The following is a 27,786-nucleotide window of genomic DNA, read 5'->3' as shown; positions in this document are numbered from 1 at the left end:
AGAAACCAATTAACTAAATCTAGGGAGGCCTGAAAAGGTCAAAGATTTGAATTATAAGTAGAAAGAAGAGGAGCCTGGGAAAAATCCTCTTAAAAAAAGGTGGCTTTAGTGGCCTATGGCCTTAGATCTGGCATCATTAAAAGCACTGACTTAGGGAGGGTACCTACCAACATCCAACAGCCTTTGTTCAGTTGATAATCATGTTGATGACCTATGAACTAGTCTGCCTCAAACCTATATGTGAGACTCTCTACTGTATTAACCTATGATCACAAATTGGATCTGGTTATGCCCTGGGCCAGTTCCTTCTCTAACATCATTAACTCTGCATTTCTTTCCTACCATAGCCTCCTAGTTTTCTACTCACTTATTCCTATAGCGCTTTCTGTTTTTAAGGCTACTGCTTCCATCCCTTTTCTTTTGGGCCACTGTTTTCCAGGTTGTGTTGTTCTAATACTTTTAAATAAAGGGTTGAATGGTCAAGTTAGTTTGCTACACGTTATGTCCTCCTACTGGGAATAGTTCTGAGGAGTCTTATAGTGAAGAAATCTGCTTAGTTTTGGTTAGCTAAACATTTTCCCCAAACTTATTTATAAACAAAGCCTCCTTCTGTGTAACGGCTTATGATTTCCCTCGTAGGTAATGTCCCATGGAACACACCTTGCAAAACAGTTGTAATCTATTGGCTTTTTCCTGCCTTCCTATCTTTTCCTGCCCAGCCTGGTACCTGCACATTTGACCCTTGAACAACATGGGTTTGAACTGCGTGGGTCCACTGATAACGTGTATTTTTTTCAATAGTAAGTACTACAGTGCTGCGCGATCAACAGTTGGTAGAATCTGAAGGAATTAGCGGTGGGGGCTGAGGAGAATAACAGCTCCTCCTCTTCATTCTAACAGGTTCTACTTGAGAAGGAAGAACTGCCGAGAGGAAAAACTCCTTCAGGCAAGGTAAAAAGTTGAGGGACAGGTACTATTCCAGAACCATGGATATGGGGGAACCGTGGATACACAGGGCCAAGTATAAATTATATGCAGGTTTTCGGCTGTGCGGAGGGTCGGTGCCTCTAACTCCTGTGTTGTTCAAGGGTCAACTGTAGTCTACCTTTTAAATCTAGTTACTCCTTGGCACTTAACATAGTGCCAAGAGCTTTAAATACCACTTAATGCTGGGCACACTCAAATCTTTATCTTAAGCTCCTTCTCTCTGTCAGCTTCTTATATTAAGACATAATAAATTTACTTCCTAAACACTTCTTGAGGCTCACCTCTATTTCTGTTATACTTGTCTAATCCATGCTGTCATCATGACTCAGATGGTATATTGCAGCAGTCATCCAGCTGACCCCCATGTTCAGTGGCGCTCCCTTCAAATCCATCCTTCATGCTCCTCACCCACAGTGAGCTATCTGAAGCATATATCTTCAAACCCTATGTGGCACCTCATCTATTTTCAGTTCTGTTGGATGATGTTTATGGTGTTCCCTGGCCTTGCCTCTACCCATTTCTCCAGCATCACTTGATACTGAGCTTCTCCATAACTGATATTCTAATGACTGAATTCCTAAAGGTTCTCTGGCATGCTGTTGGCTTGTTCTTAATCCATCCTTCCAGACTTAGCTCAGTCTTTATCTCCTCTGGGAACTCTTTTCTGTCCTCCCAGGCTCTACTAAAGACTCCACTCTGTGCTCACAGTAGTACCTGTGCCTGCCTCCATGCGCTTGCCACATAATGCATGATCTTTCTATAAAATGTCTGCATCCTTCATGAGGCTGAACCTCTCCAGGGCATCTTAGTGTTTTCTAGCTTATGGCTGGTGCTCAGTAAGTGTTTCTTGAACTAACTTCAGTATACTTAAGGAGAGTAGATCAGCACACAGAAATGTGGGTCTTAAGCCACAGCCTCTTACTGAAAGATTTAGGAATTATTTGTGTAAAGTGACAGTTGACCATTTGAGATTGGCAGTTGGTAGAGAGAAAAGATGAGGCATGTACACAACCCTTATGTCTGTTTATATGGCATTTTTACCCTAAAAAGTAGTACGTTTCTGGAGGACAGAGACCTCGCTTTTCGTTGTTTACCTTTATTTATTTAAACACAGTGTGCATATTGAGCACTGTGTTTATTCTTCACAGTGCTCAATATGACATCCTGGGCAAAGTGGACACTCAATACATGCTTGAACTAAATGTCAACATACTACTAACAATATGCCTAACTTGAGTTAAGTATAAAGTAGAGGCTGGATCAGTTGGGCTGTTCTCTTTCTTGGATTTCTGAGCTTAGCTAATTCACAGTTCAGGGGCTCGTTTACCTTTTTATTCTCTCTATGTGAGAAAAGAATGAATGCCCCAGATGATAAATTGAACCTGAGCTCGTAATCCGTTTTATTTGATGTAGCTAACTGGTGTACCAGTCGTCACATGTCTTCAGTTTTTATAGGCTATAAAGCCAAAAATTATTTCAAAAGGGATATTTTACCATTTTCAAACTCATCTGTATTTTCAAATGGATTGCAGTTACCAAAAAGTAATCCAATGCAATGTAATAAAATTAGGTGCATTTAAGAATCCCCAAACAAAATGGTGCAGGTCCAATTATATGTATTTGCACCATCCAGCTGTACATGTGTCTGGGAACCTTTGGCTCTTCCTTGGATTGCTCTGGTGACTATTTCTATTTCATTGGAGTGGAGTAAAGAGTAGGACTAGATTTGTGTTGTCCAAACAATAAGCCAATAGCGATATGTGGCTATTTACATGGAAATTAATTAAAATGAAATAAAATTTGAAATGCAGCTGCTCAGTCACACAGGCCACATTTCACATGCTCAGTCAACACATGTGGCTGGTGGCTACCGTCTTGGACAGTGTAGAAAGTTCTGTTCTGCCCTGGATGAGATCATCTCTAAGGCTTCTTCTGCATCAGACATCTTGCTAGTCCTGCTACCTAGGAGCTGGTACTGGTCAGATCTCCTCACAGGGAACTTCAGAGATTTCCCAACATTCTTTGATCACATTTTGAATTTTTTCTAGATTGGATGTTACCTGTAATAATTGAGTTGCTGAGTAGAACTTGGTCAATTTCTTAAAAAGATATTTTCATTGTAATGGTATTTGTGGGGTTTTTTTCCCCCTCCCAAAAGTCTGCCACCAGGGGGTGCCCTCAAACCTTTTGGGAAATATGTTTGTTTCAGCCTTATTAATAAGAGTGAAGTTTGGACTATAATATTGACTATTCATACTGGATAATTTAAGAATTAAATTAAGAATTAAGTGTTATAATATGTAGGTATGCACATTACTTGATTCGCATGGCAAATTACTTTCCTATTGGTGTGAGTGCGAGAAGCTGTCATTGAACTATCTTAAAAATTAGGTAAAAGTAAAAATAAGTAATTTTAAAGTATTTCTTATAGTTCAAAAATATTTTTATTAAATTTAAAACTGTTAACTATAGTAAAAGAATGAAGTTATTGTTCACTTATATTTCTCAGACAAATTAAGTCCATTTTGCTTCCATGACAAGAAAACTTCCATTAACCGTTAGCTATTTCTCTGAAATCTTGTCATGCTGAGTTTGATTGCCTGTCTATAAAAGATGGATAATAGTCTGACTATATGGTATTGAAAATATCTGTTGGCTTGTGTGTAATAGCATTGTGGTTTGGTGCTGTTTGCTAGAGTGATTGATGGTTATGGCCATGTAGCCATACAGTAATAGGAGTGAGAGATGAGAAAGACCTATCAGAGCATCTTGTGCTAGTCTGAGATCATTCCCTAAAGAATAATCATTTACCATGACGGTATTGAGAAGTAAATTCTTCTAGGAGACAGAGGATAATAAGGATGTGTTATTATGTTTTATCCTTCTAAGGCAAAAATAATTTGTGCATTTTATTATTAGCATGAAAAAAAAGATAATGATTACTGTTTAGAGAAGAGCTTCCTTCATGTGTCATAAACGTACACAATTTTGTTCTTCATGTTTAATCTAATGAAATTTGTATAGGAAATAGTGTGACTGGTTTTGATTAGAGGCATATTTTGTTTCAACAACTGGATGATGGTATTCTTCCTAAAGTGTTTGTGTTCCCAAATTAGTTGTCACTTATTTGGGTTTTGGAGTATATGATGGTGAAATTTCCACACCCATCTACAAAAGTCTGTGAATTTTAAGCCACTAATGGCTTGTTTCCTGAAGTGAGAAACTAGTTCATAGTTCTGTCCTGAGAAACAGAACAAGGATTGGGAGAGTGGAAGTGGAGTTGAGGTAACCTGCCGAAGGGCTCTTTCTCACTTCATCGTTACTTCCTCTTCCCTTTACTGGCTAATAAGAGTTTGGCTATGGGATTGGAGGTTAAGAATCTCTTTGATTCTAGAGACACTGCTTTGGGAAAGATCCCAATGTTCTCCTTACTTGCTGCAAGTAATTATAAATCCTTCATTCCCCTGGGCGGGGGAAGAAAAGAATAAAAGGAGATTCTAATGCTTGGCACTCTTTTACTCCTGCTGGCGCCCATTGATGGGGAGAAAAAGGAAGTGTATAGCAACCTGATTTATCCCATATTAAACAACTGTTAATTTAATGACAAATACAGATTATTTCTAGTGTAAGTTACAGGGCAAATACTTCAAAGGATCTTTTGTATTATCCTTAAAACAGATCATTTCAAGTGCTTCTAGTGAGTTGTGATCTTCATCAGTGCTTCTCAGGTTTGAGTCATAGCATTTTGAAAATTACTTAGGAAGCTCTTAATAGCTATTTGAAGAGAAAACCAAACCAAGGGACAATAGAGGGACAGGATGGCTTCTCAGCACATCACCTTGCCTCGCCACCATATTCATTTTGTACCTCTTTTGTTGCCATAATATAAAATTTTTGGAAGTCTTATTTAAGTCCAGAAATTAGTTCACTAATTTGTGAAATGTGCCTTCTTAAATATGAAAATATTAGACTGGCTATTTCCTGAAAACCAATTGGACTTTATTAAAATTTGGAGAACATTTTTATTAAAGCTATAATTGTCATGGGTGATACACATGAGAGATCACCCTGTGGTTGGCTTGTCAGACTTGCATGAGCTTTCAGAAATTAAGGGGAATGAGTGAGTTTGTTTTCTTGTAAGCTGTCACATTCTTCTTTTCAAAGTGTCAGCCTGAATTGTGCACAAGTAAATGTTAGAAACATTCACCTTCTCCAGTTGATTTTTTTATCCTTACATAACTTAGTGCTATAATTATTTTTTTCCTCTAATGTTTAATTTTTGTAGTCTAAAAACATGTCTGAAGAAGAGGTGGATCTGAAAGATCTTAATAATTCTGACTTATGTTCTTTCTTTTTAATCTTTGTAATATGAACCTGTCTCTCGAACTTGGGAAACTCTGGAGGTAGTTCCAGTAAGTTTTTTAGGTGTATTATAGAAAACTCAGTTCATATGCAGTTTAATTTACTAAAAAAAAAAATAAAAAATAAAAAAAATAAAAAACCTCTTGAGGGAGATTCTGATAGGCAGTAGAGAGAAAGAAGAGGGAGAGCTTGGTAAAATTACCTAGCTGTGGTAGAAAGTGTCAGTTAATTTAACAAATATTTTTATTGAGAACATTACATATGAGTATGTTCTAGCATAGTGAATCAATGTCAATCTTGTATGAAAGGAACTTCTAGTAAACTCTAGAATGCATGTCCATAAATAACTACAACATAAACCAGGAAGTCTTAAGTGTCTTGTGAAAAAACAGACAATTAAATTATAAGAGGAAGAGTTACCTTCTAGCTGGTGCGTCCATTTAGATAGACTTTGAAGCAGTGTATTGTTTGAGTAAGACATTAAAAGGTTAGGTAAGTTTTAGAGTAGGAAAGATATTCCAGGCGTAGCACAGATTGTATTTGTGGAAGCACAGGTAGGAGCTAGAGAAGAGTAAATTGCTGAAATGTCTAGTATGTAAAATGCACAGAAGGTAGTTTGAGAGACAGAGAGAGCCCTGAGTAAGACTAGATAAGCATCTAGGGCCAGATAGCTTGATTATTAATTGAAGGATTTGTACTGTACTGAAAAGGCAAGGAAAAGCCATTGAAAGCTTTCAAGTGGAACAGGGACACACCAGGATGTACTTGGGCTAAAACTGAAGGTGGGCTAGCGGCAGGGCAACAGTTAGATTACTGTAGTAATCTTGGTGAGACTGGATGAGGGGCTGAGTCAGGGTAGTTTAATAGTGATTAAGAGGAGGTAATTAAGAGGAGGTAATGAATATGTGACGCCGCTGGATCAGTCAGTAGGACTGGCAGTTAATTGACATGGGGGGTGTTGAAAGAAAGAGGAGGCTCCAGAAAGGGCATAAATTACTGGCCCAGTAGATAATAATACTTTGCATTTATATATGGGGCTTTAGAATTCATAAAACACGGTTATAGCTGAGCATTCATAACTCTGTAAGGTAAACAGAGTTCGAATTATCCTTATCATTCCATTCCAGTTTCTTGGCCAAGTGCTCCATTCTCTAAAATACCCTTCCTTGTGAACCTGGGAAGAAAAGTCCTGGCATCTAGTCCCGATGTATGCCATTAAGTTTGAATGTGGGAAATTGGCTTTACATTCTTTGAGCTTCAGTTTCTCCAGATGTCCTTCTACTTTCTGTTTTGCAGGGATGCTTGCAGGATAAAATGTAATTTTAAAATTTTCATCAACTCTATTCAGCAAATAATAACCAGTACTAAATATTATGCTTGGTACTAGAATACAAGATGTATAAAATACAATCCTTGCTTTTGCAGTGTCACAGATTAGAGAAGGAGAGGAGAAGAACATGTAAATAAATAATTATAATAAACCATAATAAGTGCTGTACTACAGGTATGTGCATGTGACTATAGGGTCACATGAGGAAGAAGGAATTAGGAAAGTCAAGGGAGGCTTCACAAGGAGATGTGAACTTAGTCTGGACATATAATTAGTGGTTTAACTGTAGTAAAAGGTTAAACAAGGCAGAGGGTACAATATGCATCATCACCATAATAGTAGCCACTATTTGAAAGCTTCTGAAAGCCAAGGAATTCCAAGGATTGCCCGTAGGCACCAGAAGCTTGGGAGAGGCAAGGAAAGATTCTTTCTGAGAGCCTTCAGAGGGAACATGACCCTGTTAGCACCTTGATTTCAGAATTCTAGCCTCCAGAACTGTGAGAGAATGAATCTTTGTTTTTCTAAGCCACCCAGTTTGTGATAGTTACAGCAGCCCAAGGAAACTAATATAGTGTGGTCCTGGCATAAGAGTCAAATTGATCACTGGAAAACCCATAAAACCCAGAAATAGACCCATACTTATACAATCATTTGATTTTCAACAAAGGTGCCAAAGCAATCGATGGGGGAAAGAAACATCTTTCAACAAATGGTGCTGGGAAAATTGGGTTTCTTTATGGGGGAAAAAAATGAACTTCAACTCTTTGTATACAGCATACATAGAAAATAACTAAATGCAAAAGCTAAAACCATAAAGATTCTAGAAGAAAGCATCTTTGTGACTTAGGGAGAGACAAAGATTTCTTAGGACACAGAAAGCATTAAGCATAAAAGAAAAAAATTAATAAATACTTAAGACATTAAGAAAATGAATAGACAAGCTAAAGACAAGGAGAAAATATTTGCAAAGCATATATATTTATCTGACAAAGGATTTATGTTTAGAATATATAAAGAACTCAATTTAAAAATAAGACAAACCACCCCATTAAAAAAAATTAAAAGAGTTTAAAAGACAGGTCACAAAGATATACAAATGACCAATTAGCACATTAAAACATGCTCAGTGTCATTTGTCATTGGGGAAATGCCAGTTAAAACTAGAATGAAGTATTAGTGCACAGGCACTAGAAGGGCTAAAACTAAAATGAATAGATGTAGCTAGAGATGTGGAGCAACTGGAACTCTCATACTTTGTTGTTGGGTTTGTAAAATGGTACTACCACGTTGGAAAAAGCTCTCGCAGTTCTTTAGAAAACTAAACATATACCTGCTCTATGACCTATGCATTTCATTTCCTTTCTAAACCTACCCAAGAGAAATTAATATATGTATACACAAAAAATCCTGTGTTTATAGAAGAATGTCTATAGCAGCTTATAATAGCCAAATCCTGGAAATAGTGCAGTTGTCTATGAACAAGAGAATGAATAAACAAATTGTGGTATAATTATACAATAGAATAAAATAATAGAAGGGAACAAAATCACTGATACACACAACATAGATGCATCTCAAAAGCACAGTGCTGAGGGGAAAAAAAAAAGCCTTACATAATACAGTACATGTCACATGTTTCCAATATATGAAGTTTTACAAGAGACAAAACTAATCTATGGTAGAAGAAAATTTAGAACAGTGGTAGTCTCTCAGATGTGGGAAAGTTGCCTGGGAAGGGGCATGAGGGAACCTTCTATGGTGATAGTGTAATAATATCCTGTGTCTTGATAGGGATTTAGTTTATGCAGGTGTATGCATTTGTAAAATGTCATTGAATGGTACACTTAGGGTTAGTTCATTTCATTGAATGTAAATTTTACCTCAAAATGAAAAAACCTGTAAACAAATGTTAAATTATATTTATATGGAGGCTGAAGTGGTCAGGGTGAAATGTACTGATGCCCCCAACTTACTTCAAAATGGATTTAAAAAATGGATTGATGGATGGATAGATATGTGACAAAAATAGAGTAAAATGTTAACTGTAGAAACTGAGTTTATGGGTGTTCAGTGTATAGTTATTTTAGCTTTGCTGTATTTTTGAAATTTTTCATAATGCTGGGAAAGTTAATTGCCATCAATAAGGAATGGTTAAAATTGTATATCCATACTGTGGAAAATACTGTCTAGCATTTATTCTATTACGTGGAAAGACTTCTAAGGCTTTCTCTTAAGGCAAAAAACAAGTTGCAAAAAATATAGTATACCATTTAGTTTAAAAATTAATGTAACAGAAAGCTAAATTTCTGTATGCACATATGTAGAAATGCTTAGAAGTAGTTTGGGAAGGAGACAAGCATCTGTTTGTCTGAGAAGTAGTTTGGAATTGGGGATTTGTGGTTAAGAAGAGCTTTGACTTCATCTGAATGGTTTGACATTTTTAAGGCAAGAATGTATCCACGTATTACTTAAAAATTAATAGAAAAGAAGGATTAAGGCTCATCACAGAGGAGTTTGTATACATGGGGATAAAAAGTTCAACATCATTAGTAATTAAATAAACAGAAATTAAAATAATAGTGGTGTCAATTTAGTCTATCAGATTGTGAATAAAACAAGAATACGAGAATTCACAGTATTAGTAAGGTATGGAGTTGAGTACTTTCATATACAGTACCAGAATATAAATTGATAGAACCTTTCTGGAAGGTGATTAGACAGCATATATTAAAAACCTTTAAAAAAAAAAAAAGCCTATGCTTTTTGATATAACATTTTCACTTATAGAGATATTCAAATAGTTGCAGAAAGATGTATGTACAAGGATATTCATTGCAATGGTAATTTTAAGAGTGGAAAATTGGCAACAACCTGTAAATCTATCATAACAGAATTAGGTAGGGAAATAAGGTATGGTGTGTCCAAATTGTCAATAATACTCAGCTACTGAAAATGGTGATATAGGATTATATTTATTTACACGGGAAAATGTCCACTATGTAAATGAAAACAAAATACAGACTGGAAGGATATATGCCAAAATGTTAGCAGTATATATACTGATAGTGGGTTTGTGGGTGGTATTTATTTTCTTTTTGTTTATGTTAATTTGCTACAGTGAAAATACATGACTTTTTAAAAAAACATTTTGTTGCTAGTGATGTTTATGAAGACTACACAGCAAAGTGGAAAATTCTTTTGTCTAATGAAAAAATTATACAGAATTGTTAGAGTAACGTGATTTTAAGTAATTTTTTCTGTGTGAGAAGGAAAACAAATACCTAAGTGTAACAAACACTTAAATGGTTATATTAACTTTAGGATCATAGGACTATGAGGTTTTTCACCTTGTCTATTTAGATTTTGGGATGATATATGTTTTATGTTAAAAAATTGTTTCATAAAATTTATTGTTCTAGACCTTTTGTATAAACTTTCTTGAAATTTTTTATTAAAGAAGAGTATTAGTAACTTTAAAAATTTTTACTAGGGTCTACCTAGGTTTACATCAATAGATAACATGGAGTGACTTGAGGTGTTTATTATATTTGTTGATTTGTGACTGATTAAAAAGCTGTTTCCTATGAACTCTTTGAAGAAGTAGATCTATGGAAATATTCTCCTTCACTAAAATATCACTAGTTTTCTGATTTTACCGGCTACAGATTTCACTTCCCCATTCAAAGTTCAGTAGTATTATTTATTTAGTACTGTCTGTGTGCTAGGCACTGTACTTAGTCATGCATGAATATGCCTTTAATATTAGAGCACAGTTCACAGATTTAGTTTTAGTTGATCAAGCATTCTAAGAAAGAAGAAATAAGTACAAATCTCTTTTCTATATGTAAGCTTCTAGATATTTAAATCATTCATCATGTTTTGACATTTGACAAATTAAGTTGCTCTATTTTAGTAGTTTGTTAATGCTTCCATCTGCTAAGGAAGAATGATAGCTTCTCCACGACCACTGTGATGAAATTGCAATAATTACTATCCTTCAAGGTGAAGGCTGATATATTGAGGGGATCACAGAAAGAGCATAGGACTTTCTGCTTTGAGATTCATGAGGTCAGTGATCATGTCTGTTATTGTTTACAGTTCTGTTGTCAGTCCTGGCACAGTGTCTGGCATATAATAGATACTTAAATTTACTGGTTAGTTGAATGGATGAACAACTCTATAGTCTAAAGAGAGGAAATGGGTAAAATAGCATTATAATTTTGAAAATCTTTGTATCAGTTCTGAGTGAAACACGTACATAATCAACTTTTGGGATGAGAATAAAAGGATGGTATGTACACACATGCACACACACACAAACACTTGTCATATATAATTATGCAGACCCTCCAGTAGAGGGCAGGGAGAATTTAATCATCATATAAATGCTTAATTTCCTTATAATCATCATCATCGTTATAAATAATATAATATATGATATATTATAAGTAAATATTTATTATTTAAGGCTCTTCTTCCCTTGAAGTTAAGCAGTGATTTACATTTTAAAAACCTTTTAATACTAATGTCTTGGTTTGCATTGTATAGATTAATAAATTGTGCAGATTAATAAATAGTAAATAATTTGTAAAAGGTAAGATTTGCTTAAAGATGCTAATAATATATGAGAGGGCATAAGATTATACTAGTTTTTTAAATTATGCATTCCATCTCAAATGGTAGTTGGGTTGGTTATGTTCTCAAATGACATTTTTTATCTTCCCTTTTGTGTTTTCAAAGCAACGTTAGACATAGGTCTGAAGTGTTGACAGAAGTCCAGTGCAATAATGCTTCATCAGATAAATAAGTGATATTTTAAAGCTTGTGATGGTCAGCAAAGCATGGCAGCAGCTACTCGTATGTCAGTTTTAAAAGACAAGGACAGGTACCCAAAGGAGAAGAAGCTGTCAGCCTATTTAGACACTTAAGGTTAAATGTCTTTAGGTTAAAAATGTTTGGAAAGACACTTCTCCTTATCCCTCTACTAAATACAGCTGAAAACCCAGGACACTATAAAAGAATAAGAAGACTCTGAAAGGTGGAGAAAAGACTGACCAGCTAGGGTCTGTGGGGCTGTTGGAAAAATATGGCACCTGGGTGGTATCAGCAGAGGCCTGGTGGGGAGCCTGAACTTTCACCCTCTGCACCCGGCCCCCGCCCCCCAACCCAAAGGTATCAAGATGCCTTTCCCCCTCCCTGCCCTGGGAGTCAACAAGGGCAGTAGAATTTTCACTCCTGACTGGTAGTAATGAGGTGGCTCTCCCTTCCTGTGTCACAGAAGACCTGCTAAAACAAGATTTAAATAAGATCCAAAGTCTCATAACGTAAAATCCAGGTTTCAATAAAAAATCGCTCCACGAAGAACCAGGAAAATCTCAACTGAAATGTGAAGACAATCAACAGATACCAACCCTGAGATAACACAGATGTTAGAATTATCTAACAAGGGCTTTAAAGCAGCCATCATAAAAAGGCTTCAATAAGCAATTACAACTCCTTGAGACAAATGAAAAATAGACAGTCCCAGCAAAGAAATAGAAGCTATAAAGAAGAACCAAATGGAAATTTTAGAAATGAAAAATACAATACCTGATTTTTTTTTTTTAATGCAATGCATGGGCTCAATGGGGAGTGGGGGTGACAGAGGAAAGAATTGGAGAACTTGAAAAAGAACAAAGGAATTCATCTGAACAACAGAAAGAAAATAGACTTTTATGTCACTTTTTTCTGAGGTGACTCAGAAAAGTTAGAATGGTTTAATAATTTTGGTCTAAAAGTGACTATATATTTCCTTTCAGATTTTCTCATAATGTAGAAAATAATAATAGCATAATGGTCTAGTATATATAATTTTGGGGTTTATATTGGCTTGAAAATCTGAATTAAATTCCTAAATTTCCTATACTGGTTGTACTGGTCAAACAAGCAAACATTACATTCAAAAAACATTAAAATGTATTAAAGTGTAGGGACCTATGGAACTATTAAAAAATATTTAACAGTCATGCCTTTTTAGTACTAGAGGGAGAGGAGAAAAGGGGCAGGGATGAAAAAATACTCAATAACAAAAAATAGTGGCTGAAAACTAGAAATAATAGCTGAAAATTCCCCAGATTTGACAGAAGACATCAAGAAGCTGAGCAAACCTCTTACAGGATAAACCCAAAGAAATCCATGCCAAGACATATCATAGTCAAACTTCCTCAAACTAAAGGCAAAGAAAAAAATTTTGAAAGCATCCAGAAAGAAATAACACATTGCCTATAGGGGAAAAACAGTTTGAATGTTGTTGGATTTCTCATCAGAAAATATGAAAGCCAGAAAGAAGTGACATAATATTTTTGAAGGAGTAAGAGAAAAGAACTTTCAACAGAGAAATGTATATCCATTGAAAATATCCTTCAGGACTGTAGGAGAAACGGTGACATTCTCAGATGAAGGAAAGGAAGAGAATTTGTCATTAATAGACCTATCCTAAAAGAATGTCTAAAGGAATTTCTTGAAACAGAAAGGAAATGATAAAATGGAATCTTGGAACACCAGGAGAGAAGAAAGAACAGTAGAAAGAGTAAAAATATAGTAGACTTTTCTTCTTGAGTATTCTAAATAGTGTTTGACATTTTCTGTTTCACTATTTTCAAACATTATAACACTATCAAATGTGGTTCTCAATGTACGTGGAGAAATATTAAAGAAAATTATAATGGGGGTGGGTAAAGAGCCTTAAAGGTAAAGTTTCTATACTTTACTGCAACATGTGAAATGTTGACACCAGGAAACAGTGATAAGTTATATATAACGAATGCCTAGAGCAGCCAATTTAAAAAAAATCTGTTCAAAGAGATGTGTTCAAATATACTTTAGATAAATAAAAATGGAATTCTAAAATATGTTCAAGTAACCCATAGGAATGAAGGAAAAGAAAACAGGTAAAAGAAAGAGAAAATTTAAAATGAATATGTTCTAACTTATCAATGATTAAATGTAAATGTCAAAGTTCACCAATTAAAAGACAACGATTTAGAGTAGATTAAAAAAACCTGACACATTATATGCTGCTTGCAAGAAATTATTTCAGACATAACAGTATAGGCAGGTTGAAAGTAAAAGGCAGCCTTGTTTGTAATAGCTAAAAACTTGAAACAACCAAAATGCCCCTCAGTAGGTAAATGGTTAACAAACTATGGTATATTAATACTATGGAATACTACTCAGCAGTAGGAATTAACTGTTGATACATGCATGAACTTGAATAGATCTCAAGGACGTTACACTGGGTGAAAAAAAGTCTATCTTAAAAGGACACACACCATATGATTCCATTTGTATAACACAACAGAATTACAGAGATGGAAAGCAGATTGGTGCTTTCTAGGGCTTAGGGATGGTTGGAAGGAGGGTGTGACTATAAATTAGTAGCACAAAGGAGACTTTTGTTATAGTGGAACACTTCTGCATCTTGATTTTGGTTACACAAATGTACACGTGATAAAATAGCATAGAACAATACACACATACTGTACCAATATTAATTACCTGGTTTTGATATTGTGTTATAGTTAATCTGAAATGTGACCTTTAAGGGAAACTTGGTGAGGGGTAAACCGGACCTCCATATATTATTTTTGCAGCTTTCTGTGAATCTATAATTATTTCAAAATAAAATGTTTTAAAAAACAAAAAGATAAATTATGAATAAGAAGAATTTGAATATCTTAATACATTAATATGTTTTATGCATTTTCAGGTACAGGAAAGCAAGTATCTTTAATATATACAATAAAATTCTAAACTAGCAGAATGCCTTCTATGTATGTTTTTTTTAATTTAGTTTTTCTTTTTATTAGCATTAAAGAGGCTTATAATGAAGAGGCTTTGAACCTTTTAGCCTTTATTTATTTATTTTTTTAGTGTGTTAACTTCCCATTATAGATTAGGATTTAGCTGTTGTTTACTTAACCCTGTCACCACTAACAGCCTTATTTATGTTTCCCGACTTTTCCACTATAGATATCATATTCATTTCAATTAGATCAGTATTCTGGTTTTTTAGTAGGATGGTAAAAACACTGTTCATATCTGAGATCTGATTCCTTTTCTCCTCTTGTACAACTTTTTGTTTTCCCCAGAATTAATAATTGTGTTCTTGCTTGTTTTTTATATACCTGTGATTAATTGGATCCTACACTCTCTGAATTGCAAATATCTTTCTGTTCATTCTGAATATCAATTTTCTCATTTTCCTAATTTAAAGAGGGAGGTAGGCATAGGTTTGGATTTTAGAGCTTTGGTATAAAGAAAATTCTTAGTGTTAGAACTTTTTTTTTTTTTTTTTTTTGCGGTACGCGGGCCTTTCGCTGTTGTGGCCTCTCCCATTGCGGGGCACAGGCTACGGATGCGCAGGCTCAGCGGCCATGGCTCACGGGCCTAGCCGCTCCGCGGCATGTGGGATCTTCCCAGACCAGGGCACGAACCCGTGTCCCCTGCATCGGCAGGCAGACTCTCAACCACTGCACCACCAGGGAAGCCCTGTTAGAACTTTCTTGTAAAACCAGAGTGAATGTAAATTATCTTTGCTACTTTTTCTATTTATACACATACTGTGTCCAGCTGTAGATAGACAAATGAATATTCCTTTATTTCAGCTTAGCTCCTGATAGCAAAGGGAATCTATAGATATTTGTAAAGAGTCTGTATCCTCATCAATCCCAAACATTGGTTACATAGAGAAGTGGGGAGAGCTGTGGAATATAGGCCAGAATACTTGGGTTCTAGTTCTGATTTAGTTGCTAATTGACATTTTCAGTCTAGGATAATCAGGTAACCTCCTTGGCTTCAGTTTTCTTTTCTCTTTAATAATGACAGGATCAGACTGGATTATAACTGAGACCTCATCTGTCTAGTTCAGATGTGATTTCAGATAGATACATGATTTACTTTAATCCTGACTGTATATATAGAATCCCTAGATTAAGAGTGTTTTCATTTTCAGTGTTTTAAAAGAAATACTCTGATGTTTAGAGAGAAGTTGGATTAAATGGCCTAAAGTAATTTCTAAAGCATTGAAGAGATGGGAAATTACAAAAGACAGAAATAGGCCATGAATGTCGTCTTTCTTGTACTTCAAATTATGATATGGGAATCGTGGTTTTAACTTCCTACAGGTGCCTAGAAAAGGAAATTGTAAGTCACCTGGAACTTCATTGTTTACTACCCAGTAGGTTAGATTTGACACATATAATATGCTCTGAAACGATTAGGGTGGCTTTTATGGTGATTTCTTTAAACTACTGACTGTAGAAGCTTGAGGGCTTCTGAGAGAGTTCTTTGTGGTCTAATAGTTTTTAGTTGATGTAACCGAGGTCAGAAGGTACTGTTTTTCATATGCAAGCATTTATTTAGTTGTGAATGCGATATGATAGATATTTCATATTTGGGATACTCGATTCATTTTCAGAGGGCATTTAGGTGAATTACATATATTTGGAAATGAATTTTTAAGTTCCTTACTGCACCTGTTGGTGTACTTGTGCATGTGTTCAATGATGCTGATAATATGCCTTCTTATGGGATCCTATAAAGAGCACATATGTAATTTAATAACAAATATTTGTTCATTGGTTATTATTCACTGATAACATTTTATTGGTTTTCAGGTACTAGAAGAAGCAGAAGCTCAACACTTATATCAGTCCATTTTGCCTGATATGGTGAAAATTGCACTCTGTCTGCCAAATATTTGCACCCAGGTTGGTGAAAATAACTTCTTCCTCAGTAGCTTTCTTGAGACTCACAGTTGAATTTCGTTTAAACTCTAATTGTCAAGGTCAAACAGAGAGATGGGAAACAGTTTTTTGCCAGAGTATGATGATTTTGCTATACTAAGGAAAAGGTTAGAGGCTACAGAGAACACTGCGAGTGGACATAAAAAATGCAGCATTCAATTTCTGAGCTTCAGTTTACAGTGTTGATGTTTGCTTACTCATACTTCTTTTTCTTTTTTTAAAAAATAATCTCTGACTTTCAAAAAAGGATAGTCATTATTTCAAAGCATACTAATGGATTTAGAAAATTTTATCTTCAAAATGGCTTAATACCTACTCCTTCCTCCCCTCTCCCCCAAAGTAGTGTATGGTATAACAAATGAGTTCATGATACATTCTTAACTTTTAAAAATAAAAGAAAGAATCTGGTATTATTTTGTTTTGTGTGGGAGTGTATTGTTTATTGCTACATAACAAACTACCTCAAAATTTAGTGGTTTAAAACAGGAAACTTTTATTATCGCAGTTTCTGCTGGGAATTTGGGAGCAGCTTAGCTGACTGGTACTGGCTCGGGATCTCTCTTGTGGTTTCAGTCAGGGTGTTGACCAGGGCTGCAGTCATCTGAAGGTTTGACTGAAGCTGGAGGAGCTACCTCTCAGTTGGCTCACTCACATGGCTGCTGGCAGAAGGCCTTAGTTCCTTGCTGTGGGGCTCTCTGTAGGCTAATTGGGTATCCTCGTGACATGGTTGCTAACTTCCCCAGAAAAAGCCACCCAAAGGAGAGAGGCAGGAAGGGGCAGTGCCTTTTTGACCTCGTTTCTGAAGGCACACACTATCTATCGCTTTCACTATTTTTTCTCTGCATTAGAATTTAGTCAATAAATCTAGCTCATACTCAAGGAGAGGATAATTAGACTCTGCCTCTCAAGGGGGGGGAGAGTATCAATGAATTTGTAGATGTAATTGTAAGAGGTTGTTGGTTTGTTCTTCATAATTCTTTTCCTGTGTTTCTCGCAACAGTAGCTTGAGTTCGCCTCTGTCATTTATTTCTGGGGCCAGCCCCCTGGCTACATGGATGCTAGCCAGGTTTCTGCTAACACTGTTGATCCACAGGGGCCCTAGGGACATTTTGGGCAGAGCAATTTCTGAATGTGTAGGATGGTCCCACACATTGCAGTGTATCATTGGAACAGCACAAAAAACACAAGCATAGTCATTGGGGCAACCAAAAGCCATGTCCGAATGCCTGAGTCCAAATGTTGAGAACCACTGAATGTTTTTCCGTGTGCCATATTTGTTAGCATTATACTGTGATATTTCCAATTTTAGGTAACTGTAATTTCACCTCATTAATTCATTGTGTCTGAAATAAGTTTTTCTATTGGGCAGAGAAAACATATTTTAAAACTCAACTTCTTGTTGTTTATGTTGGAAGTTATTTGCTTGCTTATGTTTCATGTTCATTCTTTTCTCTTTTTCTCCTTGCTTTTTTCCTTATGTAGTAAAATTTCTCACTACCTCTTAGGTTCTGCCCCTTGTGAAGCCTTTCCTACCTCTCCCAGCCAAAGTTTATCACTCCTGTAGCACTCGAATCATACTTATTATTATTAGCACATTATTTTGTAATTTATGTTTTTATATGTCTCCTCCCCTAGATTATATTCTCCCTGAAGGGGGATCATCTTTGTGTCCCCGGGTCTAACATAGTGCTTAATTAAAGGCTTTTTTAATTCACTGTAGTTCATAATTAACCAAATATAGCCTTTAGATAGGAATCACTTTTTCCTCTTCTCTTCCCTTCATGCTTTAGAGAGAAGGTTTCCCTATTGTACTTAATGAGATATGTATTCAAAAGCACCCAAGTTTGTAATATATAACAAGTCAGTGGGTGGAACCAAAATCAGATTTGCAGCTCCCATCTCTTTTTCCTGGCTTAAAACAACTATGTCCTTCCATTAGTGTACTAATGGGAGAACATTTTAATTTTGTCCTCTGTCCTCGACTAAAAAGTAAATCTCTGCTGTGAAAGTTAACATTTCAATTTGTTATCGAAATATATCTTTGGCAAGTTAAATTGCATATGTTGTTATTTAATGATTTATCATATTAATGTTCTCTAGGCCAAATCTAAAAGGTAAATTTTAGATTTATAAAAATTAAATTAAAGGAAACAAATTTTGGACATGAACTTTTTGAAAGATCTTCATTCATGCTTTTTTAAATTACTTAATTTTTTATACAGCAGGTCCTTATTAGTTATCTGTTTTATACATATTAGTGTATATATGTCACTCCCAATCTCCCAATTGATCCTACCCTCCCACTCCTTTCCCCCCAGGTGTCCATACGTTTGTTTGCTACATCTGTGTCTCTATTTCTGCCTTGCAAACCGGTTCGTCTGTGCCATTTTTGTAGATTCCACATATATGCGTTAATATACGATATTTGTTTTCCTCTTTCTGACTTACTCTGTATGACAGTCTCTAGGTCCATCCACATCTCTACAGATGACCCAATTTCGTTCCTTTGTATGGCTAATATTCCACTGTATATATTTACCACATCTTCTTATCCATTCGTCTGTCGACGGGCATTTAGGTTGCTTCCATGACCTGGCTATTGGAAATAGTGCTCCAATGAACATTGGGGTGCATGTGTCTTTTTGAATTATGGTTTTCTCAGGGTATATGCCCAGTAGTGGGATTGCTGGGCCATATGGTAATTCTATTTTTAGTTTTTTAAGGAACCTCCATACTGTTCTCCATAGTGGCTGTATCAGTTTACATTCCCACCAACAGTGCAAGAAGGTTCCCTTTTCTCCACACGCTCTCCAGCATTTATTGTTTGTAGATTTTTTGATGGTGGCCATTCTGACTGGTGTGAGGTGATACCTCATTGTAGTTTTGATTTGCATTTCTCTAATGATTAGTGATGTTGAGCATCCTTTCATGTGTTTGTTGGCAGTCTGTATGTCTTCTTTGGAGAAATGTCTATTTAGGTCTTCTGCCCATTTTTGGATTGGGTTGTTTGTTTTTTTAATATTGAGCTGCATGAGCTGTTTATATATTTTAGAGATTAATCCTTTGTCCATTGATTTGTTTGCACATATTTTCTCCCATTCTGAGCGTTGTCTTTTCGTCTTGTTTATGGTTTCCTTTGCTGTGCAAAAGCTTTTATTTTTCATTTCATTATTATGTTTATTTTTGTTTCCATTACTCTAGGAGGTGGGTCAAAAAAGATCTTGCTGTGATTTATGTCAAAGAGTGTTCTTCCTATGTTTTCCTCTAAAAGTTTTAGTGTCCAGTCTTACATTTAGGTCTTTAATCCATTTTCAGTTTATTTTTGTGTATGGTGTTAGGGAGTGTTCTAATTTCATTCTTTTACATGTAGCTGTCCAGTTTTCCCAGCATCACTTTTTTTTTTTCCCCAATGTAACAGCTCCTTTACATTGCAGTGAAAATTGATTTGTATATTTTTTGCCTCTGAGTCCTTCCTTGTGGGATTTTTTAAATTATTATTCAAACAGAAGGTCACAAAAATTGTAATCATCCTCATCAGTTCACTCAGTCCCATGTAATTAATTTTTTTTATCTTGAGCTTTTGTTAGCACTTTTATGAATTCATCACTTTTCCATTAGAGTTCTGGAAATGCTTATGCATTCAGTTCAGCAGTATAGTCAGTTACCAGAAACCTGTACTTGTCAGAGTCTTTTCCATGAATTCCTTGAAGATGAAACCCTTTTATAGGAACATTTTTGTGAAAGCATCAGAGTACACCCAGAACTGTCTGTAAATGACAGAAGACTTAAAAATGACCACGGTTAAAGATTTGATGAAAGTTCATAATAATGCAATTGACAAGGAAATTTAGTTACTTCTGAGATATACATTTTAAAGTAATAACTAGAATTATGACTTATAACGTTATACCAGAACATACAAGATTTTTAGAAATTTCATGTAATGTCTGAAACATTTATATTAACATATTTCCATACAAATAACCCAAAGAAAGTTTAGTATTAGTTGTTTTATTTGTTTGTTTTTTTATACTGCAGGTTCTTATTAGTCATCAATTTTACATACATCAGTGTATACACGTCAATCCCAATCGCCCAATTTAGCACACCACCATCCCCACCCCACCGCAGTTTTCCCCCCTTGGTGTCCATATGTTTGTTCTCTACATCTGTGTCTGAACTTCTGCCCTGCAAACTGGTTCATCTGTACCATTTTTCTAGGTTCCACATACATGCGTTAATATACAATATTTGTTTTTCTCTTTCTGACTTACTTCACTCTGTGTGACAGTCTTTAGATCCATCCACGTCTCTACAAATGACTCAATTTCGTTCCTTTTTATGGCTGATTAATATTCCATTGTATATATGTACCACAACTTCTTTATCCATTTGTCTGTCGATGGGCATTTAGGTTGCTTCCATGACCTGGCTATTGTAAGTAGTGCTGCAATGAACATTGGGGTGCATGTGCCTTTTTGAATTATGGTTTTCTCTGGGTATATGCCCAGTAGTGGGATTGCTGGGTCATATGGTAATTCTATCTTTAGTTTTTTAAGGAACCTCCATACTGTTCTCCATAGTGGCTGTATCAGTTTACATTCCCACCAACAGTGCAAGAGGGTTCCCTTTTCTCCACACCCTCTCCAGCATTTGTTGTTTGTGGATCTTCTGATGATGCCCATTCTGACTGGTGTGAGGTGATACCTCATTGTAGTTTTGAGTTGCATTTCTCTAATAATTAGTGATGTTGAGCAGCTTTTCATGTGCTTCTTGGCCATCTGTATGTCTTCTTTGGAGAAATGTCTGTTTAGGTCTTCTGCGCATTTTTGGATTGGGTTGTATGTTTCTTTAATATTGAGCTGCGTGAGCTGTTTATATATTTTGGAGATTAATCCTTTGTCCATTGATTCATTTGAAAATATTTTCTCCCATTCTGAGCGTTGTCTTTTCGTCTTGTTTATGGTTTCCTTTGCTGTGCAAAAGCTTTGAAGTTTCATTAGGTCCCATTTGTTTATTTTTGTTTTTATTTCCATTTCTCTAGGAGGTGGGTCCAAAAAGATCTTGCTGTGATTTATGTCAAGGAGCGTTCTTCCAATGTTTTCCTCTAAGAGTTTTATAGTGTCCGGTCTTACATTTAGGTCTCGAATCCATTTTGAGTTTATTTTTGTGTATGGTGTTAGGGAGTGTTCTAATTTCATTCTTTTACATGTAGCTGTCCAGTTTTCCCAGCACCACTTATTGAAGAGACCCTCTTTTCTCCATTGTATATCCTTGCCTCCTTTGTCATAGATTAGTTGACCATAGGTGCGTGGGTTTACCTCTGGGCTTTCTATCCTGTTCCATTGATCTATATTTCTGTTTTTGTGCCAGTACCATATTGTCTTGATTACTGTAGCTTTGTAAAGTGTAGTCTGAAGTCAGGGAGTCTTATTCCTCCAGCTCCGTATTTTTCCCTCAAGATTGCTTTGGCTATTAGGGGTCTTTTGTGTCTCCATACAAATTTTAAGAATTTTTTTGTTCAGGTTCTGTAAAAATTGTCATTGGTTATTTGATAGGGATTGCATTGAATCTGTAGATTGCTTTCGGTATGGTCATTTTCACAATATTGATTCTTCTAATATAAGAACATGGTATATCTCTCCATCTGTTTGTGTCATCTTTGATTTCTTTCATCAGTGTCTTATAGTTTTCTGAGTACAGGTCTTTTACCTCCTTAGGTAGGTTTATTCCTAGGTATTTTATTCTTTTTGTTGCAAGGGTGAATGGGATTGTTTCCTTAATTTCTCTTTCTGATGAGAGGTCTTCATTCATATTAACCAGTGTCTTATTTTACCTAGCTGAGTGCTCGATGATAAGATTTACATCCTCTAGTTTTCCCCAAGTATTAGCTTTCAGGCATTTCTCCTCACCAGGAGAACAAATAACTTATTATATTTTAAATTATACTTATTTAGTTATTTGGGAAACAAGAAATGTTTGTGTTTTAAGTCCATTAAGCCTAAAATCATTTTTGTGGATAACCTGGTAAATGGTAGTTAAAAACTCATTTCTTACTAAAACCAAGGAACAGTGTGCTTTAAGCCATTGATACTTTGTCACCTTTTCTAAACTCATAGCTGGGCTGTAAATAAATGTATAGGAAGGAAAATGAAGATCAATATGAGCTCTCTATTGCTTCTTTCTTAGAACTGGTGTTTGCTAAGGCCTAAAAGGAGAGAATTTTGGATACCCTAATGAAAATAAATTCTTGATATTTCCTGTTTGTTTACTTTTGTATTTTCCCAAGGCAAATAGTTGAACTGCAAGTTTAGCATTTTCTTTTTCTAGCAAACTCTTATTCTAGCAATGATGTATGTTTTCTGTTAGAGAAAAGCAAATTGTTATAGTTGATTTGTCTTGCCTGCCTTTCCTCAGTTTCGTTTTGAGTGTTGATTCCTGAGATGTGATCAGGACAGTTCTCTATGCATACTGTTTTGAATTAAAGTAGATATCCAGGATTCTTAGTTCTGACTTATTAAAGGGAATAGGAAAAGCGCCCCTAAATATTATGTTGGAGCATTTTGAAGCATAACAACTGATGTAAATTGGCAGTTGGTCTTTGGCTTTCCCAGCATGACTTTAAAAACATACAGTTTAAACATTTAAAACAGAATAAAACTCACTGAACGCAATACTCAGGTCCTGTGGAATATACTAAAAATAAAAGGTTAGTCAATTTGGGTTTGGTATAACTTGAAGACATTTCAGATGTAAAAAGCTTGAGGGAGAAATGTCCTACATCTTCCTTGACTTGAAATGATTATGTAGGAAATGCCTATATTTTTACAGGTTATACATAAATAAGTCTGTATACACATGTTCCATTAATTGCTTTAATAAAATTAGATTTGGGTCTTATAAATTGTCAATGAGAAGTGTGATTCAAAATTAGAAGGAAAGGACTTATTTATTGAATTATTTTCCTTAGTTCATTTTCTTTAGGACTGAAATAGAAAAATTGCTCTGTCCAATAATCTTTAATATAAGTGAGAACAAAATTTAGCATATGCAGTAGTAGTTAAACTCAACATTACATTTTTCTGTTCCATCCTTTGTTTTAATTTTTCATTACATGTGTAATGTGTTTTTATTTCTTACTTGCTAAAGGAATCTCGTTTTTCATTAATACAAGTAATGTTTTGTGTTCTCTTCACTATCATTATTATTGATTAGAAATCTGCACTTTGTCAAACAAGTACATTTTCCCAATCATCCTTGATGAACTGCTCTTGACTTCAACAGTATTGCTGATTTAAGGATTCAAGAGTGGCCTGAAATTATTCCTGCCTTAATTTAGCAAATGCAATTTGGTGCCTCTGCTTTTGAAATTGCTAAACTAATTATTGCTCTTCTTGTCTGTATTTGTGTTTCCTCTATCAGCCAGTACCGCTCCTGAAACAGAAGATGAATCATTCCATCACAATGTCACAGGAACAGATTGCTAGTCTTTTAGCTAATGCTTTCTTCTGCACATTTCCACGGCGCAATGCTAAGATGAAATCGGAGTATTGTAGTTATCCAGATATTAACTTCAATCGGTATGTTTTCAGCGAACCCCTTTTTAACATTAAAATGGAGAAGGTTGGCATTGAGTGATTTGCCAAACATTTTATGTACAATTATCTAATTTAATCTTTACAATACAGTGAGTTAAGTGATATTTTTGCTATTTTGCAGGCAAGATAATTAAAGTTCATGGTTAACAAAACTTGCTTTGGGTCCAGGAGCCAGTAAGTCACAGAGCTAAAGTTTAGTCTCAGGTCTGTCTTACTCCAAGGCACATGTTCTTTCCACTCTGTCAGGTTGTCCTCCTCCTCTAAGTGCCCTGAATTCCTTATGCCTGTTCCGTGTGATTATTTAGTCACAGAACATTTGTTGTACATTATATTCTTCGTATGCTGAAATAATGTTAAAGCTGGAGTGAGTACGAGTACTCCTTTCTGTAAAGTGTGAGTTTAGAGTCATGAGACTGACTGTCTTATGAGACTTGAAAATACAGTTCTTAAGACAAAAAGCAAAAGTGAAAGTTGACTTTGACTTTTTATAGACATGATTAATTTATTAATCTAATATTTTTTAAAAGGAAGACAAAATGTTTAACTTATTTGATTAAAGTAATGTGTTGTGAAGGTTGATAAAGTTTTAGATTCTAACCATTTTCCCACATTATTACTTTCTCCATCATTTACACAAACAAAAACATTGTAAAATCTTCTTGGCAAATGATTATTGTTTTTTTCCTCCCTCCAACCCCCCCCCCACCCCCCATCTCTGTTTTTCACCTGAGAATTATCTTTATGGGATCTGTGAGTAAAATGTGAGGTTTTTTTCCCCTAATGTCAGGAGCGGGCCTTCAGAGAATTGTTCCAGTATATGCTCCTCTTTCCCAGTAGACTGTGTGTAATGTCCTCCTCCATTACCTCCCTCTAATCCCCATCTCCTGCCTCTGAGGGGTGGGGCAGTGTGGACAGGGTACAGAGAAGGATATGTAGTGATGGAGCAAAGTCACATGACTTTGCTCAAAGTTGACAAAGTTCTGTTTGCTGTTCTGTTTTTGTGTTCAAAGTTGATTGGTGTGGTAATGCCACTTATTTTAGTTTACCTTTTTAATGTTGTCTCGTTAAAAACTTTATTTCTAATGAATTTTAGATGTGTAAAAAAGTTGCAGAAATAGTACTGAGAGATCTCGAATACAACTCTCCTTAACTTCCTCTTATGTTAATATTACTATGTAACCATACTTTGTAACCATATTAAAGTTATCAAAACCAGGAAATCAACATTGGTATAATACTGTTAACTGAACTACAGACCTTATTTGAATTCCAAGAGTTTTTTTGGTTTTTTTGTTTTGTTTTGTTTTTTTGCGGTATGCGGGCCTCTCACTGTTGTGGCCTCTCCCGTTGCGGAGCACAGGCTCCGGACGCGCAGGCTCAGCGGCCATGGCTCACGGGCCTAGCCGATCCGCGGCATGTGGGATCTTCCTGGACCGGGGCACGAACCCATGTCCCCTGCGTCGGCAGGCGGACTCTCAACCACTGCGCCACCAGGGAAGCCCTCCAAAAGTTTTTGTACTGTATTTTTCTGATCCAGAATCCTCCCAGTATCCCGCACTGTGTTTACAGTAGTCCCCTCTTTTTTTTTAAAGACCATTTATTTAATTTATTTTTTAAAATTTTTATATTTATTTATTTATTTGGTTGTGTGGGGTGTTAGTTGCAGCAGGCGGGCTCCTTAGTTGCAGCACATGGTCTCCTTAGTTGTGGCATATGGGCTCCTTAGTTGTGGCATGCATACTCTTAGTTGTGGCATGCATGTGGGATCTAGTTCCCTGACCAGGGATTGAACTTGGGCCCACTCCACTGCGTGGAGTCTTATCCACTACACCACCAGGGAAGTCCCTACAGTAGTCCCTTCTTATCTGTGGCTCGCTTTCCATGGTTTCAGTTACCTACAGTCAACCACAGTCTGAAAATATTAAATGGAAAATTCCAAACAATTCGTAAGTTTTAAATTGCATACCATTCTGAGTAGCATGATGGAATCTTGTACCGTCCCACTCCTTCCCATCCAGGACATGAATCATCCCTTTGTCCAGCGTATCCCACCTGTTAGTCACTTAGTAGCCTGACTTGGTTATCAGATCAGCTATTGAGGCATCGCAGTGCTTGTGTTCAAGTAACCCTTATTTTACTTAATAATGGACCCCAAGCAGAGGAGTAGTGATGATGGCAGTTGGGATATGACAAAGAAAAGCTGTAAAGTGCTTCTGTCCATGGAATTAAGAAGAAGGAAAAAGAAATTTATGGTAGTTTTGCTGTTACACCTCAAACTGCACAAGTTATGGCCAATGTGTGTGATAAGTGCTTAGTTAAGATGGAAAAGGCATTAAATATGTACAATAGGATATTTTGAAAGCTAAAGACCACATTCACATAACTTTTATTATAGTATATTAGTATAATTGTTCTACTTTATTATAGTTATTGTTGTTAATGTCTTACTGTGCCTAATTTATAAATTAAACTTTATCATTAGGTATATATCTGTAGGGAAAAACATAGTATACATAGGGTTCCATATTGTCCAAGGTTTCAGGCAGCCACTGGGGAGTCTTGGATTTCCTACAGGTAAGGGGGGACTACTGTAGTTTTCTAAGTCTCCTCTACCCTGTTATTTCATTTTTCCTTTCCTTTCATGACTTTGACACTTTGGAAGACTACTCCTCAGTTATTTTGTAGTATGTTCTTCAGTCGGGTTTGACTGACATTTTTTTCACAAATGGAGTGAGGTCACTGAATTTTTGACAGAAATAGCAGAGAACTGATGTTGTGTCCTTTTTGGTGCATCATATCAGTGGGCTCTTTTTAAAAAAATAAATAATTTTGTTTATTTATCTATTTTTGGCTGTGTTGGGTCTTCGTTGCTTTGCGCAGGCTTTTTCTCTGGTTCTCTGGGGCAAGCAGGGGTATTCTTTGTTGCAGTGAGCAGGCTTCTCATGGCGGTGGCTTCTCTTGTTGCAGAGCATGGGCTCTAGGCACACGGGCTTCAGTAGTTGTGGCTTACGGGCTCTAGAGCACAGGCTCAGTAGTTGTGGAGCACGGGCTTAGTTGTTCCACGGCATGTGGGATCTTCCTGGACCAGGGTTTGAACCCATGTCTGCTGTGTTGGCAGGCGGATTCTTAACCCCTGCGCCACCAGGGAAGCCCTATAGCCTCTTTTTGAATGAATCAGATGAATAGTTTTTTACATCATAGGTAGTCAGAAATTAGAATTATCCCTAGAAATAATTCTTGATCTGTAAGAATTACTTCCAGTCCAGAATGACCATGAGGGATTTAAGCTTGCAGTATCCCGATAGCATTTTTACCAAATAAGAGTTTAAGTAGGTAGGTCTGTTGAAGATTTGAAACCAGGCATGCTCTTGTCTTCCTGGCTGATGGATGTTCTTTTGGTCACCAGAACACTGAAAATTAATTAAGGCAGGTGAAACCTGTGGTAGTTTCCACAATTGTTTTAGGGAATCCTCAGCAGTCAGGATGTCTGCACTTGTCTCTCAGTGAGATGAATGTGTTTTCATAAGCCGAAAACAGCCAACAACCGCAACTATTCGCGATCATTGATGCTGTCTATTGGCAGCTCACTGTGATTTTCTATCTCTGGAAGTTTCTAGTTGGGAAGCTTCTATACTAATAGGTTCAGTGAGAGTAAATGACTTGTAGCAGAAGTGGGACTTGAACACTGTCTTCTGTTCAAACTCATTGCTGTTTTGTTATGTCT

General features: G+C 36.0%; 1 protein-coding gene across 5 annotated transcripts in view; it reads left to right on the top strand.

Moving 5' to 3' along the window:
- Positions 1 to 27,786, top strand: part of PARG (poly(ADP-ribose) glycohydrolase) — a 112,880-nt gene that overhangs the window by 33,578 nt on the left and 51,516 nt on the right. For 3 of the 5 annotated variants that reach the window (XM_089897839.1, XM_089897835.1, XM_089897838.1), the window contains exons 8-10: positions 901 to 951; positions 16,336 to 16,428; positions 23,887 to 24,044. In XM_089897839.1, the coding sequence (XP_089753965.1) occupies positions 901 to 951; positions 16,336 to 16,428; positions 23,887 to 24,044 (302 nt within the window). The remainder of the gene's footprint in view (positions 1 to 900; positions 952 to 16,335; positions 16,429 to 23,886; positions 24,045 to 27,786) is intronic. The other 2 variants (XM_089897837.1, XM_089897836.1) reach the window with 1 other exon arrangement.

The sequence above is a fragment of the Delphinapterus leucas genome, chromosome 16 (assembly GCF_059928025.1).
Source record: "Delphinapterus leucas isolate spDelLeu-1000000601 "Yukka" chromosome 16, BTC_Dleu_Yukka2, whole genome shotgun sequence".
NCBI classification, from domain to species: domain Eukaryota; kingdom Metazoa; phylum Chordata; class Mammalia; order Artiodactyla; family Monodontidae; genus Delphinapterus; species Delphinapterus leucas.
This window is presented reverse-complemented; position numbering and strand designations above follow the sequence as displayed.